The sequence below is a fragment of the Oryza brachyantha genome, chromosome 1 (genome assembly GCF_000231095.2).
Source record: "Oryza brachyantha chromosome 1, ObraRS2, whole genome shotgun sequence".
Classification (NCBI taxonomy): Eukaryota; Viridiplantae; Streptophyta; class Magnoliopsida; order Poales; family Poaceae; genus Oryza; species Oryza brachyantha.
The window spans coordinates 26,318,845-26,336,354 of NC_023163.2; the positions used below are offsets into that span (position 1 = coordinate 26,318,845).

The 17,510-nt window shown below is 39.2% G+C and overlaps 1 protein-coding gene across 3 annotated transcripts; it reads left to right on the forward strand.

Annotated features, from left to right (window-relative positions):
* The first annotated feature begins 12,673 nt into the window (after positions 1-12,673).
* On the forward strand, positions 12,674-17,210 carry LOC102721122 (transcription factor GAMYB). Of its 3 annotated transcripts, XM_006644822.3 has the most exons (5): positions 12,674-12,987; positions 13,557-13,948; positions 15,130-16,153; positions 16,225-16,537; positions 16,627-17,210. In XM_006644822.3, the coding sequence occupies exons 2-4, from the start codon at positions 13,580-13,582 to the stop codon at positions 16,491-16,493; spliced, it is 1,662 nt and encodes a 553-aa protein (XP_006644885.1). In that variant the 5' UTR covers positions 12,674-12,987; positions 13,557-13,579; the 3' UTR covers positions 16,494-16,537; positions 16,627-17,210. The 3 variants fall into 3 exon arrangements, with proteins under 3 accessions (XP_006644885.1, XP_006644884.1, XP_040379806.1); XM_006644821.1 differs by having other exon boundaries at positions 12,722-12,987; positions 16,225-16,868; XM_040523872.1 differs by lacking the exon at positions 12,674-12,987 and having other exon boundaries at positions 13,874-16,153; positions 16,627-17,203.
* The last annotated feature ends 300 nt before the right edge of the window (positions 17,211-17,510 follow it).

Here is a 17,510-nt window from a genome sequence, read left to right on the forward strand (position 1 = left end):
TAAAATAAACATTAGGGGTTGGAGTTATGTCAATGTTACGGATATGTGATACCACATACACTCATATTTATCTTGATATGAGTATTACATATCAAATATGAAAAAAAGTCCTATACATATAGATAGAGTCCCAAGCATGCAAGAAAGGAGTACTTGATAAAGAACAAATATAGAGTCCTACTCAATTTTTAACAAGACCATTTGAATAGTACTCATACTTGTCTCATTAGTTACACTTGTAAAGAGAATAATTGTGGTTATATAAATATAAAAAACACATGAGTAGTAAAACAAGCAAATCTAACCAAACAAACCTTGAGAGATAACTCGAGATACACAAGACAAAGCTACATCACGCTAGGACCCTAGGAGTTCACTCAATCGTCAAGATCAATCGCCATATAACTATAGGGTAGTGTGGTTGAGTACACGGTTTCAAGTTTTGTATTTATGTATATCTCATTGATATCATATAAGAGCAAAACTGACTAAGGCCAATAGAAGTAGGGCTATTACCTGACGGGGCCTAAACTTATATAAAAATATTTATGTTGCTTTCTCGTTGCTATAGTCACACATATATCTTGGTACTGGTTAAACACTATGTCTTTAAATACTCTAGTCAATTTCGAGTTCAACAATAGGGGTTATGGAAGATTAGTATTATGACTCAAAGTCACAAACTATAGGATGAATAGGCGACGGAAAACAACTTGCTATGAAAGTGAACCCAAATGTAGAAATGATCAAATACTCTAGTGGCGTATCACTTGTTTAATTTCCCTCTTACATGGAGAGGTAGGGACTTTTATAGCCCCAGAATCTCCTCGTGAAGTTACAGAGATACCCTTTGATCAACATACAGTGTATAGTATTATTTTAGTAATCTACCTGGCGTATTGGGACCATTTTGTGGTCTGTCGCCAATACAAGATAACCAGTACCCAGGTATCTTGGAAGAAATATAGCTGGCAAGTTTCTCACTGGTCGTCATTAGACCTTCCTCCTTCCATGTGGCATCTTCTCCCCCATGCACCTTCGCACTTCACCTGAGAATACAACAACCAACCAGTTGGACGCCTTGAGTATATGCAAGAGCGGAATGCGCAGAGTATAAGGGTAAGTTGAATACTCCAACATGTCGAGAGTCGAATACTCCAACATGCCAGGAGTCAAATACTCCGACATGCTAGGAGTCGAATACTCCATCATGCTTAGTATGCGTTTAGGAAGACTAAGGGTAAGGTAACGCGTACAACATGTTCATTGAGTATAAATACTAGAACATACTCATGGAGCATAAACAAATCAACATGCTCATGGAGCATAGACACTACAACATGCTCATGGAGCATAAACCTTCCAACATGCTCATGGAGCATAAACCTTCCAATATGCTCATGGAGCATAAGCACTCCAACATGCTTATGAAGCACAAACACTCCAACATGCTCATGAAGTATAAACAATCCAACATGCTCTAGAGCATAAACATATTTTAGTTCTTGATGAAAAAAAATTTTTTAGAGCTAGCAGTCAGCTCTTGTATTGGCCTTGCTCTAAGCATTACTATGCTAATTCCCATAGAGTTCATTCATTTGGACATTGCAATGATTCCGGAACCAATCAGATATTTTCAGAAGAGAATCTAATCAATTCAAAATTCAAAAATTAATCACTAAAATGAAAAAAAATATTTTGATATTACATTAGTTTAAAAAAATGCTAAATAGCCTGAAAATTAAATACTTATATTTTTGAACGGATTTAGCAGATATCTGTTGGATCAATCATCTACCTATGGTTACATTGTCCACGTACATAGTCCCGTCGGGATGTACGTTGTCCACGTACACTGTAAAATGTCTCTAATTGAGTACGCAATCATTGAATGAATCGAAGAAACTAAGGAGCTACCTAGGAAGGCTATTTTGGTTAGGGGTTGGATTATCAGCTACTCTCCGTACATGTGATCTGCACAAAGTACGTACGATGAGGGGGCCAAGAACCCATTTAGACCTTGGTGTATATGTATGCCAAAAGCAAATCAATATGATCATGATGCCTCTCTTTCGCTATAGTACAACAAATTCGCGTGCATTAACACATGTGCAAGGTGCGTGTGTTTCAACGCATCGGGCACATATGTCGCGTTTGATTGAGCTATGACGAGGTGTGTGTGTGTTTTCCTTTTAAGACAAAACTCATGTTTGGTACAAGATGAAGTTGGCTTCATTAAAGGGGTAGGTAGCTAGGGTGCACAACAATTGGGTAAGCAACACAATTGTTGCTGGTATAGTCGTAATACTGGTTATCGTTTGTTTTTTAAGGAAAAAACAAATAAAGTATTTGTAAATGAAAAATAATTTTTAAATATTTAAATACATGTTTGTATGATATAAAAGCTAAGTCTGGAAAATAAATTATGATGAAGCCCTAAAAAATTAACTTTAAAATTATGGTTGAAAATTTAAATTTTAATAAATAAGCATAAGCGAAAAGAAAAAAACTGTGTAATTCTGCACAAGTAACAAACCAGAGGTCTTTTCGGTAATCATAGTCTGAGTTTGCTCTATGATGAGGTCTTCTCTGAATATTTTCATACCAACTAATGATTATAGTTTGAGCTCTACTCAATTCACTATAGTCTGATTATCTGAAAATCGTTTAATTATACGAAAAATTTTACGCTTTTTTTAAGAAAGTGCTTGAATGGGTTGATGGGTTGATAGAACATATGGTATTTTCTAATACTTTTTTCAGAAATAATAAAATTACTGTAATTATATTATTTTCTCGAAATTATTTTTCGTCGAGAGTTGCTATATATATATATCGTTTGTCTCATCATCTCACCTGTTCGCAAAACTCGATCGATACGTGCAATGCATTCATACAAGAGTCTCTCAAGTCAGTTGATGGGCCGGGTTTGAGTGATGCATGCGGCCATGTTCATAACAGATCGCTTGTCCTGCCCGCTATCCCACGTCAGAACGAAAGCTTCTGATCCACCTACACGGTACACCCATATACAATATATACTACCTACTGCCTTCGTCTCAAAATATAATTATTTTAGATTATTTAACAAGGATGAAGATTAAGAAAAAAATAGTATAGTGTATCTTAGTAAGTAAAAATAGATGAAATTGAACGTAGGTGGGGATAAACCAGAGATAATTTTAATTGTAAAGTGATTAACGATCGAGATATGTAGTATTGTAAGTAACGTCAAAAATATTTATATTTTAATATAAAATTTAAATATCAGAAATAATATATATATATATATATATATAATTTTTAGAATGGAGAAAGTGTATACGTAGGTGATTGATCTAAGCCTGGAGTGACGGGGTCAGTCATCAAAGTGCATGCACAATCCAGCCAATATATGCAACGACCGACACGGCTGGCCACTGGACACATGCATATACATATGCGTGCACCACTTGCTAGCTAGCTTGACATCATGTTTGTTCACCCAGGTAGAAAAGACCTGGGTACATTAAAATTCTGCCCAAATTTGACAGAATAAAACCGGTTCAGTTAATTGGAAATAAAATAAGGAAAAAAAGAGTGATATTTTTTACAACTCAAGTGCGTATACGTGCCTATACATGTTGAGTCATTCGGTTGTTCTTTATAAAATGTGTCGCGTGCCGAGGAATGGAACACGAGTAATCTATTACGGAGTATATTATAAAGATAGCTTAAACAGAAAACACATATTTACTCTGAAGATTAGAAATTCTCACATTAATTCATCGTTATGCTGCTCTAGAGGCTACAAATTACCATGTTAATTTAATAAAAAAATGTTAACCGCCATTAGACTGTGGTGGGTGTAGATTATGGCAGTATAGATAGAATACAATTATTCCTAAACAAGTAGAAGTTAAGAGTTGTATATGTAATCTAAACCTAGAGAAATATAGGGGTGATTGTTTGGCTTTTTCAGGGAAAAAAAAAAGGCAAACAACATATTTGTAAATAAAAAATATTGTGAATAAAATTTTTATATACATGTTCTTAGCAATCTAAAAATCAAGGTCGGATAATAAACTACGATGAAAAGGCCTCAAAGCTAACCCCAAATTTAAGGTTGAAAATTTAAATTTTAGCTTATAAGCATAAATAAAAACGAAAAGATGATGTAATAATCTAAGATTATGTATATGAAATCCTGATATTATATAAATATTAGCTAAGATTTGTACATGAAATTCAAATATATTCTTAACCATGGGGTCACCATGGGTACAAGTTGTAACAGTATAGATCGATTTTTATAATATATACGTGTGTGTGAAAAGGAGCCACCACATTCACTCTCACGTGCTCGAAAAATGCCACATTGATCAAAAACAAAAACTAGAGTCTTTTAAAATATAATCTTGGAATTAAAAATAAAGAAAAGAAAGCTCCATGTGTAAATATAGTCAAAAGATCCGATTAGAAATATATTTTAGAACAATCTAAAATCAGATTAAAAATAAAAAAATTAATATTGAGCGAAGAGTCCATTTACAAATACAATCTTAAAACATCTAAAACTTATAATTAAATGATAATTAATAATGAGTGAAGAGTCCATCTACAAATATAATTAGAAAAGATCTTAACTTTCGATTAAAAATAAGTAATATTAAAGAAAAAGTCGACATATAACTACAATTTGAAAGTATCTAAAATTTAAATTAAAAATAAATATCACATAGAAAATAGTTTATATACAATCATAATTTAGAATACAAGTATACATATAAATTGGGAATTAAAAATAATGAAAAGTAAAATGAGGTTGCATGTAGAAGTAAAATTTAGAATATTCTAAATTTAAATTTAAAATGATGATAGCCGTGTAATATATGCGAGTCAGCGTGCTAGTTATATGTATAGAAATATAATTTTATAGTTGTATATGAAATCCAAACCTTACAGAAATACAAGCTAAAAGTTGTATATTAGATATAAATATACTTTTACATACAGTGGGGCCTATAGAAATAAAATTTGAGGACTTTATATTTAATTTAACTCTATGTAAATTATATAGCTCTACGCAAAATTGTGTGGAACAATGTCCTAGTTATGTTTTATTAGATCCTTTCTATTGTACGCATGAATGTCAAACCAAATATGATTAAGGGGGATTAGTGTAGCAGCACTTGCGTTATAAATTGACTTTACAAAAAAAAAGCAGATGTGGAGTTTGGTTAAAGCAACTTCGGATTCCCGCGATCGAGCTTTCCAGACTACTTTAAGCATTATTTTTCTCATTTGCAAAATACATTTTGTATGGAAGTTTTTTCTTTAAAAAACATTTAAAAAATCCAATTCTGGAGTTTATAACAACAATATGCAAATGACGAGGTTTTTGTTTCTGCGTGCAGCTGAAAATTTCAGCCAGAAAACTCTCTGCCGAACGCTGCCTAAAATGAACAATCCTGCATGTATAAACCACATTAGTCGAGTTGAGTAAAGAAAGTGACTACTACTCGATTGGACTGGGTGGCCGCAAACCATATTACGTACGGACGTACGCTGGACCGACGACCTACCGACCGCGTTGTGCATACGGCACTCACGCCGCTCCATCTCGCTTCATGGTTTGATCCGTGCTGACTGCACATCATATCACAGCACAACATTGGTCAAGTGTTCCGCCTGATGTACTACTGCAGAGCGATATTAGGGGTTCATCCATTCACTTATATTATACTTATATAAATTAAATTTAAATTTATAGCTTAAAATTAGGATTAATTTTGAGACTTTTTATTTAGATTATTTTTCAATTTTTCTTTTATATCGCTAATAACATATATGTAAAAATTTTATTAATAAATTAAATTACTCTTTTAACGAATAAGCCGCGTCAAACCATGAAGGCCAGCATGACCAACGACCACGACTGACCCACGAGCACTTCACACGGTCACACACTTTTACTAACACACATATATATGGCTTGCAGTTGCAGACACATGCATGCACGACACATATATTGGCACACCAGAAATAGATCAGGAATTGGGGGCAGTTGTACGATGTTGACTCGTTGACGGACCACATGCATGCACGTATACGTACGCACGTATGTATCATGCCTGACTGCGTTTTCAAAGTCCAAACACGATGTATCTATCCCAAGTACTACGCACGTACGTATGCGTTTGGTGGATCGATCGGAGTGCTTTCGCTGGGGTTTTACCCCTGCTGTGGTAAGTACATTCGACAGAGAGAATCCGAGGACTTCAGCAGGATAACTACCACCGATCTCAGCATAGCACGGCGAGGCAGAGCAGATCGATCATTAGTAATATTCCAATTGACAAGCGCATCATTTCGACCGAGGCTGCGTTCATGGCTTCAGGCTGCCACATGGTACATGGAAGGAAGGAAGGCCGTCGGAACGGTGACATCAACCATGGCTGGCACCTCAACTGCTACCACACGTACGCACTCGTCTCGCCTGAATGAACAGGTAAAGAGACCCAGCAGAAACGTAGAAAATAGCACACCAGATGGGTAATCCAAGACAGTACTAGTAGCAGGGTTTGCAACTTCATTTAGAGATTCCTGAGGTTTTAGGAATTCGGTAGGGTCCGATAAGAGTATTATTTTTCAAATTCATGCATTTCGTTAGAAAACAATAGTTATAACCATTTGGAGATTTCTGATTTTTTAGGAATTTTGGAAATATCGGTGGGATCCGATGACAATATTATTTTCTAAAATTTCTGAACATTTTCAAAGCTCATGTATTTAGTGAGAAAACGATTGTTTTTAATCAAAAATTCCGGTACCCCGGCATAAATGCGTATACCGAAATTTGGAACCCTGACCAGCAGTACTACCGTTCAGTAATTAGGTAGCAGGAGAAAGGCATGATTTTGGATCAGTAGAAGGTCGAGAGTGAAACCGAGTCAGATCGATGGGGAGTATGCAGATGCACGCGTGGCGCCGGTGTGTTTTGTTTCAGGGGTCGCTCTTAGCTGGAGTTTCTGCTTAGGAGAGCGGCATTAGGATAGCAGCCTGAAAGGCAGCGGCCGGCACCCCTTGCTATCAGAGAGAGGGCGAAAAGGGATGGTGGGCCCTCCCCCGTCAGGCCCGGTTGGTGGGCCCCACGCATCCCCTCCCGGCCTCCCCCTCCCCCCTCCCCGCCCACGAGGGTTGCATGTTCGGGCCCCGGTTGCTTCCCGCCCCTCCCCATCCCCGGCGTCTGCGTGCGATTACGAGTCGGCTCACCGCCTCATCTCCCGCGTGAGTTTTGCGACGATATCCCCTGCTACCGCCAACACTCATGGAGACTTCGTTTTCAGTTCCATTTTTCCATCTTAAAATAACTTATTTTGTCAGCAAATACGAGCATTATATTGAGGTTTCATAATATGGAGAACAAATGAAAATGTATATGGCAAATGTATTGAGATTTATAAAGATAAATTATACTCTAGTTTATGTTAATTTATATTAATTTGTATTAAGTATGCTAAAAATACAATTTTTTAAGTACTATGTAGGTACTCCGTCTTTTTTTTAAAAAAAAGTCTACCTCACGTATGAACATATATCAATACAAATGTACAACGATTAAAACTTTTCCAAAATTAAATAAAATTGTTCCCTACATGTTCAAATCCTAAAACATTTGTTTCCAATTTTCGCTAAACTCCCATACAGCGTTGCTAAGATAATAAAGCCTTTGAGAACAAACAGAAGATCAAAAATAGAGCGTCTTTGGATGAACTGATGAAGGGAGCAGTACGTACGCCGAGCCGAGCGGGGCCCAGGCACAGGTCGCCACAAGTGGGCCCGCGGTTTTCGTGGTAGGCGCCCACAACGTCCCGCATCACGCCGGCGTCGCGCTCGCGGCAGGGTGGGGCCCGTCACGAGCTTTTGCTACCGAAAACCGTGTGCTGTCTCGTCGATCGACCGGTCGCTAGCCCGCTCGACCTCAGTTCTGCTTCCGCAGGTCGCTGATTGCTGGTCGTGTCAAAGTTTCAGGCTTTACGGCCATCCATCAGCCTCGAGCCCTCGACAGTGAAAGAGAGAAAAAAAAAAAGGAGACTTTCTGAATCCAAACCGAGTTCAAATGATCACACGATCCATTTGAAACGTGAGAATTTTCGTCTGTGTTTGTACAGAGCCGAGATGAATTTTTTTTTTCCTGAAGAGTAGGTACACGCTATTTTTTTGTTTTATTTTTCTTTTATTGAACGGGGAAAAAAATGAGTCAATCGTGCACGGCTATTTTTGCATGCTTCTGTTGCGTGTTTGATGCAGCAACAGGCTACGTATTGACTGATCCCCTGGCTTCCCCGTTGCCTTCTCCATTTGATCGGGTTGGTCGCAGCGAGCCGCGACCCCGAGAGGGCAGTTCGGTTTCGCCGCAATGGTGCACGTGGAGACCGATCCATTCCAAATGTGGCATCTCTCCAAGTCTCCCTGAACGTGTCGACTCAGAAACTCATTTACTCCGTAGCTATATCTCCGTCATACAATCAATTTTATTGAAGTTTGGTACAACGGAGGATAAATTCATTTGGACTACAAAGCTGAACGAGACAGAATCTCGCCGGAAGAATTATTCTCTGTTTCTGCTAAAAGAATTGATTTTTGGCATCGAAGTAAAACACTGGTAGAAAAAAATGTGTCAAATCCTAAACTCTGTATCCGTAGCTACGCTGTCACCATACTCCTTCCATCCCAAATTGATTATCATATAAGGTTTGTGTATAAAGACAAAAAATCTATTTAATCAACATTGAAAAAACTAGTCACACATCCCAAGCTACATGCATACATGTAAAATTGACATTTGTAAATTACACCAAAGCTGATTGGATAGTTGCATGTAAGCATTTAATGTGCATGTAAACCAAAAGAGTTTTCACACTACAATTAATGGACAGTAGGCTCTCTTTTTTTATATGATGATCAATTTATGATTTCTCTTTTTCTCTTATATGATGATCAATTTGGAATGGAGAAAGTATCATTTTACTTCTGCTTATACTTATTAAATAAAATTTAAATTTTCAATCTTAAAATAGTTGATTTATATATTTTTTCATCGTATTTTATTTTTCAATCTTAACGTTTAGATCGTCAATAATAATTATATAAAAGTCTTATTTATAATTTTTTTTTTACAAATAACCACCTCTCAGTCCTCGTGGATGACAACGTTAGTCGACGCAAACCAAACACAGTACATCCACAAGGATAAGCATGTACATACACGGACGCAGAATTAATGCTCGTCGTCTCTTGGAGCGAGCACTCATCCGATGGTCTCTACTCTCTACGTCTGCGTCATTGTACTCCTACTCCATTTTACGGTACATGACCTTTTTTTTTTCACTCTGCTCGATCTGAAGCAACTTTTTTTTCTTCTTTTTTTTAAGGGACCTAGTGGTACGTACAACTCTTTATTTTAGCACATCGATGTTCATATGCACGTACTATGTAAAAGCAGCACACTTACGTCCGGTACTTACGTATGCACGTGTGTAAAAGCAGCACTACTTTCGTATGGACGTATGCGAAAGAAGCACTTACGTCCAGTAGGAAATATAGTGGCAGACCAGTAAGTAAAAGTGGTTCAAGAAGAACATTAACATGGGCCACTAAAACAATAAATTATTAATTAGAAGACGAAAAGAAGCCATCTGTGCGTGCATCCGGAAAAAGCTTGGAACAATGGCCTACGGAGCAGACAGTAGATATAACAGCAGAAATCTGAAATCCTACCCCGACGTACCTCAGAAACCGGGTCATTTCAGTACGTCTTGTGCACACTCTGCTCGTATCCGTCCATGACATCTTACCATGCATTCACCATGATTTTTCACAGAATACACGGTGTTATTCTATTAGGTTTTTCTCGGGTTTATCTTAGATTTTTGGGCACGTGCTTTTCAATTGCTAAATGATATTCGTTTTCTAAAACTATTTCTATACACAAATTTATCATCTAACACTTTTAAAATAGGTTTTAAATTTTAAAATAGTTAATCTTGTTGCTTATATCATTAAATATTTCTTCTATTTTTTTAACCAAAAAGTTCATCATCTGTTGTCTTTTACTTTGAAGCCAAACGATATATTTATAAACATATATTAACCATGATAAAAAAAACTAAAATCACATCTAAATTTAATGTCGAAAATTTAAATTTTATCTTATAAGTGAAGGAATAATTGAAAAAATAAACGCCAAAAAAACGCAACCGTATTAAACAAGTCAACAGAGAAAACTATCATTTTCGCAAGAGGAGGCTACGTTGCGCGTTAGCAGTAAAACCGAGCAACGCATGTGCCGTTTCCTTTCCTAGCGCGAGGCGCAGGGGACGGGAGGGATCGCTCGCCCGAACGACCAACCGCACGTCCGCACCCCCACCACAGCTAGCCGCCCGCGGCCACGACGCGACACACGGTGGGTGCGTTCCTCGCCTCCTCGTCGGTACGGCTTTCGCGTCGCGCGGGCGGGCGCGAATAACCGATTAGCCGCGCGATTAGCCGTATCAAAACCGGGGCGCACCGCTTCTCCCGCATCGTCCCGTCCGTCGTCCGGCACAACGACGAGGCCGGCTCGCGCGTATGTTTAGCCGATCAAAACCGGGGGGGGGGGGGGGGGGGGGGGGGGGGGCATGCACGCGGCACGGTAGCAACCGGGAAATACGGGGAGGCGATCGCCTGCTCGCTCATTTCCGGAGGATTTCCTCCTAGATCCGGCTACTTTTCTTTACCATGGATTGCTTGCTTCCCCCCGTGGCGGTGGCTGGCCTGCCTTGCCGGCTGGTCAGTTTGATCACAGTCCGATCAGTTAGGGGTTGTTTAGATGGAGAATAATTTGAAGTATTAAACATAGACTAATAAAAAACTAATTTCATAAATAACTGATAATCCACGAAACGATTTTTTAAAGCCTAATTAATCCATAATTAGAGCATATTTACTGTAGCATCACATAGACTAATTATGGATTAATTAGGCTCAATGAATTCGTCTCATGAATTAGCCTAAGATTATGGGTGAGTTTTATTAATAGTCTACGTTTACTATTTATAATAAGTGTCCAAACATTCGATGGGACAAGGGGCTAAAGTTTAGCCCCTTGTCCTAAACACCCCCTTAGTCCCCAAATATTTTTATGTTTTTTTACTCGTTCACATGTACTGTTCCATAATATAAGACACAACCATCACTGACCCAAAAACCAAGAAAGAGTTATAAGGCCATTCTCAATGCTTCCTTTTATTTCACAATTTTTAAGTGTGACACGTCAGCGTTTTAGTTTTGTTCTGTAAAATAAAAGGACATCTCTTAGTGGTTTCTTTCATTTCACGGTTTCATAGACTTAGTAGAGCATTAAATTCCTGTATGAGAATGTGATCAAATGTGTCATACAATTGTAGATGAAAGAAAAATTTGCCTCAATGAACTTTTATTCAGCTTTCATTTGCTTAAAAACAATGCCAGGAGCCTTTTACTATGATGAAAGGTTCTATTCTCTTTCCAAATAAAGTGCTTGTCATGTTATAAAAAAATCTAATGCATCACCTAATTAATATAAAATGAAAGGACCATTGAGAATGACCTAACTACCTTCTCGTTTAGATTTTCTATATGCATATGCATCCATGAAAGTGGTTAGATGTTTTGATGATAAAAATGTGCTAGTTAATGCATATTTGCATGCACGTCTTATATTACAGGATAAAGAAAAAAATAGTTATGTCTGGTATTATGTAATGAATGGAGTATCAATTAAAAACTAAATTATTATTTATTTTATTAAATCATAACATAATTATTTTTATTTTATCTTTTGATCATCTAAAAATAATTTATTTCGAACAAGCTAAAATGTTAAAGAAATAAGCTTATTTTAAAACGAAGGACAATGTGCTAAATGGTGAGGTGGGAGTACGAAGGGGAAGAAAGCGGTACGTCGGTTCGCAGAATTGATACGGAGATATAAGCAGTAAGCGAGGGGGGGCAGTAGATTACCAGGTGTGGAAAAAGGTCTGGATTTTTAGCATAAAGGTCGCCCTTCGCTTTGAGCAAATTGGACGTAGTATTGTGAGAGAATCTGTTTATGTAGACTGTAGAATGAGAGGTGTCTCTTCGGCCTTTCGCACAGTATATTCACCATCATTTCGTCCATCTCGTAGCTGACTTATACTAATAAATAAACACTAGAGTATATAAGTGGAGGCATTGATAGCTCAAGTGGTCTCGTCTTAATTATAATAATAATAGATAAACACACTAGTCGTTGTTATTAACTTTTTCCCCACTAAATCCTCCTGATCTCGTTGGAACTCAGAAATCTCGTAGACGAGTTTAATTCATAACGGACAATGAAACATTACACGGTCTTAAAACTTACTAAAGAGTTGTGAATTCTTGTGTCTTACTGTTATGTATGAAATATTGGCAGTAAATTTTAGAGCACCCAGCACACACGTTTCTGGCCTCGAGAAATGAGTAATAATTAAATAGATGGGACAAAAAATACAGTCATGCAATAAATTAAAAGAGGAAAAATATGAACAATTCTGGAGAGAGAGGGGGAAAATAAATAGGTGCCCATGAGGCCCTGCCCAATAGCGTTGTTGCTGTACCTTTCAGCTTTATTTATAATCTCGCCCTCGCAGAGGCTCCGCTCCTCCTCCCCCATCCTCGCCCACGCTCGCTCGCCGCCTCCTCAAATCTCTCTTCTTTCTCTTTCTGAAAATTCTCCGCACACTCTGGTGCGAGTGAACAGCAAGCGGTGGTGGCGTCTCGCCTGGGTGGGCGAGATCCCTTCCCTCCTCCGCCGTTTCTCCCCAAGGTCGCCCCCTGCTCTGGACTGTCCAGTCCACTGACGACGAGCTGGGAGGAGCAAAGGTGGGGTGGCAATTGGAGGGAGCTCAGCTCGGTTCCAATTCGGCCCCAATTTTCTGAGCCCCGTCTGCGGGGTTCGGCCAGGTAGCTTCCTGTTCGTGCGGAATTATGGTGCTTTTCGGGGTGGAGAGGGGGTTGATCTGGGGTGGGGAGTGGCGGAATTCTGGTTTGCGCTGGGGGGATTGAATTCTTTTTTTTTTGTTGCGTGGGCTTAGGATTGGTGTTCGCTTTGGTTGTTTTGGTTGATCTGTGGATTATGCGGGAGAACGCCACCTTTTTATCTCGTTTTTTTGTTTTTCACTTGGAGCTTCTTGGTTAAGCTGTTGTGGTAAGAGCTCTTCAGCCGAGCAGGTTCAGTTTAATCTTATGAGTTTGTACTTCACCCTTCCCCCCTGCCGAATTTGGGAATTAGGTAGTTCTGATCCATCTGTATCACTCAGCTGCTCGTCATTGCATATGTAAAAAAAGCCTGTTTTTTTAATTCAGTCTTGTCCAATTGGTTTGTCTTTATCATCTTCTGGGTGTTACTCTGGTTTTCATGGGTGCTCTGTGATCAAGTTCTTGATTTTTTTTATTATAGCATAAATCAAGAAGTAGTAGTAGTGGTAGTAGTAATCTAATCTAATCTAGTGCTTCCAATTTTTCTGGTATAGTTGAGACGCCCTGGTACATCGAGATGTATCGGGTTAAGAGCGAGAGCGACTGCGAGATGATCCATCAGGACCAGATGGACTCGCCGGTGGCCGACGACGGCAGCAGCGGGGGTTCGCCGCACCGGGGCGGAGGGCCCCCACTGAAGAAGGGGCCATGGACGTCGGCGGAGGACGCCATCCTGGTGGACTACGTCAAGAAGCACGGCGAGGGGAACTGGAACGCGGTGCAGAAGAACACCGGGCTGTTCCGGTGCGGCAAGAGCTGCCGCCTCCGGTGGGCGAACCACCTGAGGCCCAACCTCAAGAAGGGCGCCTTCACCGCCGAGGAGGAGAGGCTCATCATCCAGCTCCACTCCAAGATGGGGAACAAGTGGGCTCGGATGGCCGCTCATGTAAGCTCCCTGTTTGATGCCATGCTTCACTTATACATGATAGCAGTTGAGCTTGCTGTTCTTACCTCCTCTGAAGATTTCCCCTGAGTCATGGTTACATGGGGTTAAAAGCTTATAAGTTTACTTGTTTTTTTTTTTTTGCCTAATCTGATGAAAACTGCGTTGTTATCTATGATATGCGTAGTTTTTCAGGCACGCCTAACTTGATGTTTCCAGGGAGAATTTGTGTGCTATTTTGATCTTTTTAGTGTTTATATAGACAATTTTTAGTTCAATTTGTAGAATTCGTTTATAGTGATTGCTTTTATTGAAGAATAATTCCATGGATTATATCAAGTGAAGTATTTTGCTGCAAGGATTAGAATTATGTTACCCACTATTTTCCTTGTGTTTTATGCTTTTTCTAGTGCAAGACAGAAAGTTAACATCAAACTTTTGGTTTTAAAATTACGTTTTGTGATTTTTAAAAGGACTCTCATGTAGCACAGTAGCAACCTGCACGAAGCCCTGCTGCTTTCAAGTTCCAAAATTGATTTCCAACACCTAGGTGCTAAGATTAAGATCTGAACGTCGTTCACTTTTGCATAGTTCTTTTTTTGCTTTATCTTCTCAAGTTCATATGTGAGACATGATCCTATGGAACGACAGGATTAGGTATTTATTCTTCGTGTGCGAGCAGCAGAGAATACAAATAGTGTTTCATCGCTAGCTTTGTTGTTACTGAGAGCAAGTTGTCTACATCAAAGGTTTTAAAATTGTTTGGTGCAGTTATATGCCTTAAATCTGTTCATTTTGGATTATTAACTGTGTTAGTGTTTGTCGTATAGAACTATAAACAACATAATGACAATTCACAAGGTAACACAATTGATGTATTTCAGTGTGGTCAAGTAGCGTTTAGAGTAACCATGTAAGGCCTTTCAACCTTGTTGAATTTCATGATCCACAGAATTGGATTAATTTTCTGTCATGATAGTGTGAACTTACTGAGTTTCTATGATATTTTTAACTGATCAAATTTGTACTCACAATGACGCGAGTGCAAATTAGGCTGCTGTCTGCCAAATAATTTCATATGCTTTCCTGTGTATCTAAGTCTTTTGAGTATGTTCATCATTTATCCTGAGCTCTTTGCACATGTTTTCAACACTTCTTTTTATACCTTGAGCACATTTTCTCAGTTACCAGGCCGCACTGATAATGAAATAAAGAATTACTGGAATACTAGAATAAAGAGATGCCAGCGAGCTGGCCTACCCATCTACCCTACCAGCGTATGCAATCAATCCTCAAATGAAGATCAGCAGGGCTCCAGTGATTTTGACTGTGGCGAGAATCTGTCGAATGATCTTCTGAATGCAAATGGTCTTTACCTACCAGATTTTACCTGTGACAATTTCATTGCTAATTCAGAGGCTTTACCTTATGCACCGCATCTTTCAGCTGTTTCTATAAGCAATCTGCTTGGCCAGAGCTTTGCATCAAAAAACTGTAGCTTCATGGATCAAGTAAACCAGACAGGGATGCTAAAACAATCTGATGGTGTGCTTCCTGGATTGAGTGATACCATCAATGGTGTACTTCCCTTAGTGGATCAATTCTCAAATGACTCTGAGAAGCTCAATCAGGCTGTGGGTTTTGACTATCTCCATGAAGCCAACTCTAGCAGCAAGATTATTGCACCTTTCGGGGGTGCACTTAATGGCAGCCATGCCTTTTTAAATGGCAACTTCTCTGCTTCTAGGCCCACAAGTGGTCCTTTGAAGATGGAGCTCCCTTCACTCCAAGATACTGAATCTGATCCAAATAGCTGGCTCAAGTACACTGTAGCGCCTGCATTGCAGCCTACTGAGTTAGTTGATCCCTACCTACAGTCTCCGGCAGCAACTCCTTCAGTGAAATCTGAGTGCGTGTCGCCAAGGAATAGTGGCCTATTGGAAGAGTTGATTCATGAAGCTCAGACCCTAAGATCCGGGAAGAACCAACAAACATCTGTGAGGAGTTCTAGTTCTTCTGTCGGTACGCCATGCAATACTACGGTAGTTAGCCCAGAGTTTGATATGTGTCAGGAATACTGGGAAGAACAACATACTGGTCCTTTCCTCAATGACTGTGCTCCTTTCAGTGGCAATTCACTCACTGAATCCACCCCTCCTGTTAGTGCTGCATCACCTGATATCTTTCAGCTCTCCAAAGTTTCCCCAGGTTGGACTCTGAAATTCCTCGCCCTCTCTTTAATGTGATCGTCCGGTTATTTATGATGTATTGTTTTGCAGCACAAAGCACTTCAATGTGTTCTGGAGAGCAAGCAATGGGGCCTAAATATGAACCTGGGGACACTTCACCTCATCCTGAAAACTTCAGGCCAGATGCATTGTTTTCTGGGAATACAGCGGACCCATCAGTTTTCAACAATGCCATAGCAATGCTTCTGGGCAATGACTTGAGTATCGAGTGCAGACCCGTTCTTGGTGACGGACTTGTGTTCAATTCTTCCTCATGGAGCAACATGCCACACGCCTGCGAAATGTCAGAATTCAAATGAATTCTGTATTTGATATTTCCCAGACGCTAAAGGAGAGATTCTTGGTACCGTTCTTGCTGAATATTTTGGATATTGAGGAAGATCTCGTCGGTTGTACTTCTGCATTACTGACGAAGTCTTTGATGGTATGCAGGCTCTATCAGATGTGCTCATGTGCAACTAGCCCTTTTGTCCAATAAAGTGCATGGAGATGAGCCGGTTATTTATTGTTTTATTTTTGTATTAGAGAACCCTTTTTGTCATCTCTATTGCCCGAATTCTGTCTGGAAATTCGTCGTTTTTTGTTTCAACAATGTCAGACCTGTTTGTTGCATTTGTGATGTACTATCTTGTTGAACATTTACCACTTGCCAATCAATAGGAATTTGTTACTACACACCCTGTTACATTTTCTTTTTCTGCAACCTGCAAACCTGGTACTCGAAGTCAAGAGTTGTTTTATAGGTAAGCATGCTTTGCAAATGCACTGATTCATTATCATATTTAGACTTGCCCATGGAAAGCAGCAATGTTGTGGCTCCAGTTTTGGCTTTTGGAATCTGCTTGCTTTAGCTGGTGGCTGAAGAGAAAAGGAGCCATAAGCCTCGGAGTTGAATGATTAGAGCTGGCATATATGGTTTCACGGTTGGAACCCAACTCAAGTTGTCATGTGTGACATGATGAACAAGTTGCGACATTACACGATCACAAAACGATATACCTAATTTCCTTTGGTATTCTTGTGTTGGATTTTATTACTTTTTGTTTCATATATACCAGTTTCCTTCTCTCTCTTTTTTTTTTCCTGTTGAACATTCAGTGCGGTGGCATTCTGGTACTTGTTATTATCATTTCGCAGGAAGTACTTGGTACTTTTCTTAAGCATCACATGATTCCAAACCTTTTCTAGCTACCCTTCCAATAGTTTTCGACTTCTCTCCGTGCCCACTTGTCAAAAGGAGGAGGAAATTTCTCATACGGTTAGTGATTAAATTTGTAGGATTTTTTTTTCAAGGAATTGAACTATTTTCTCCGTTC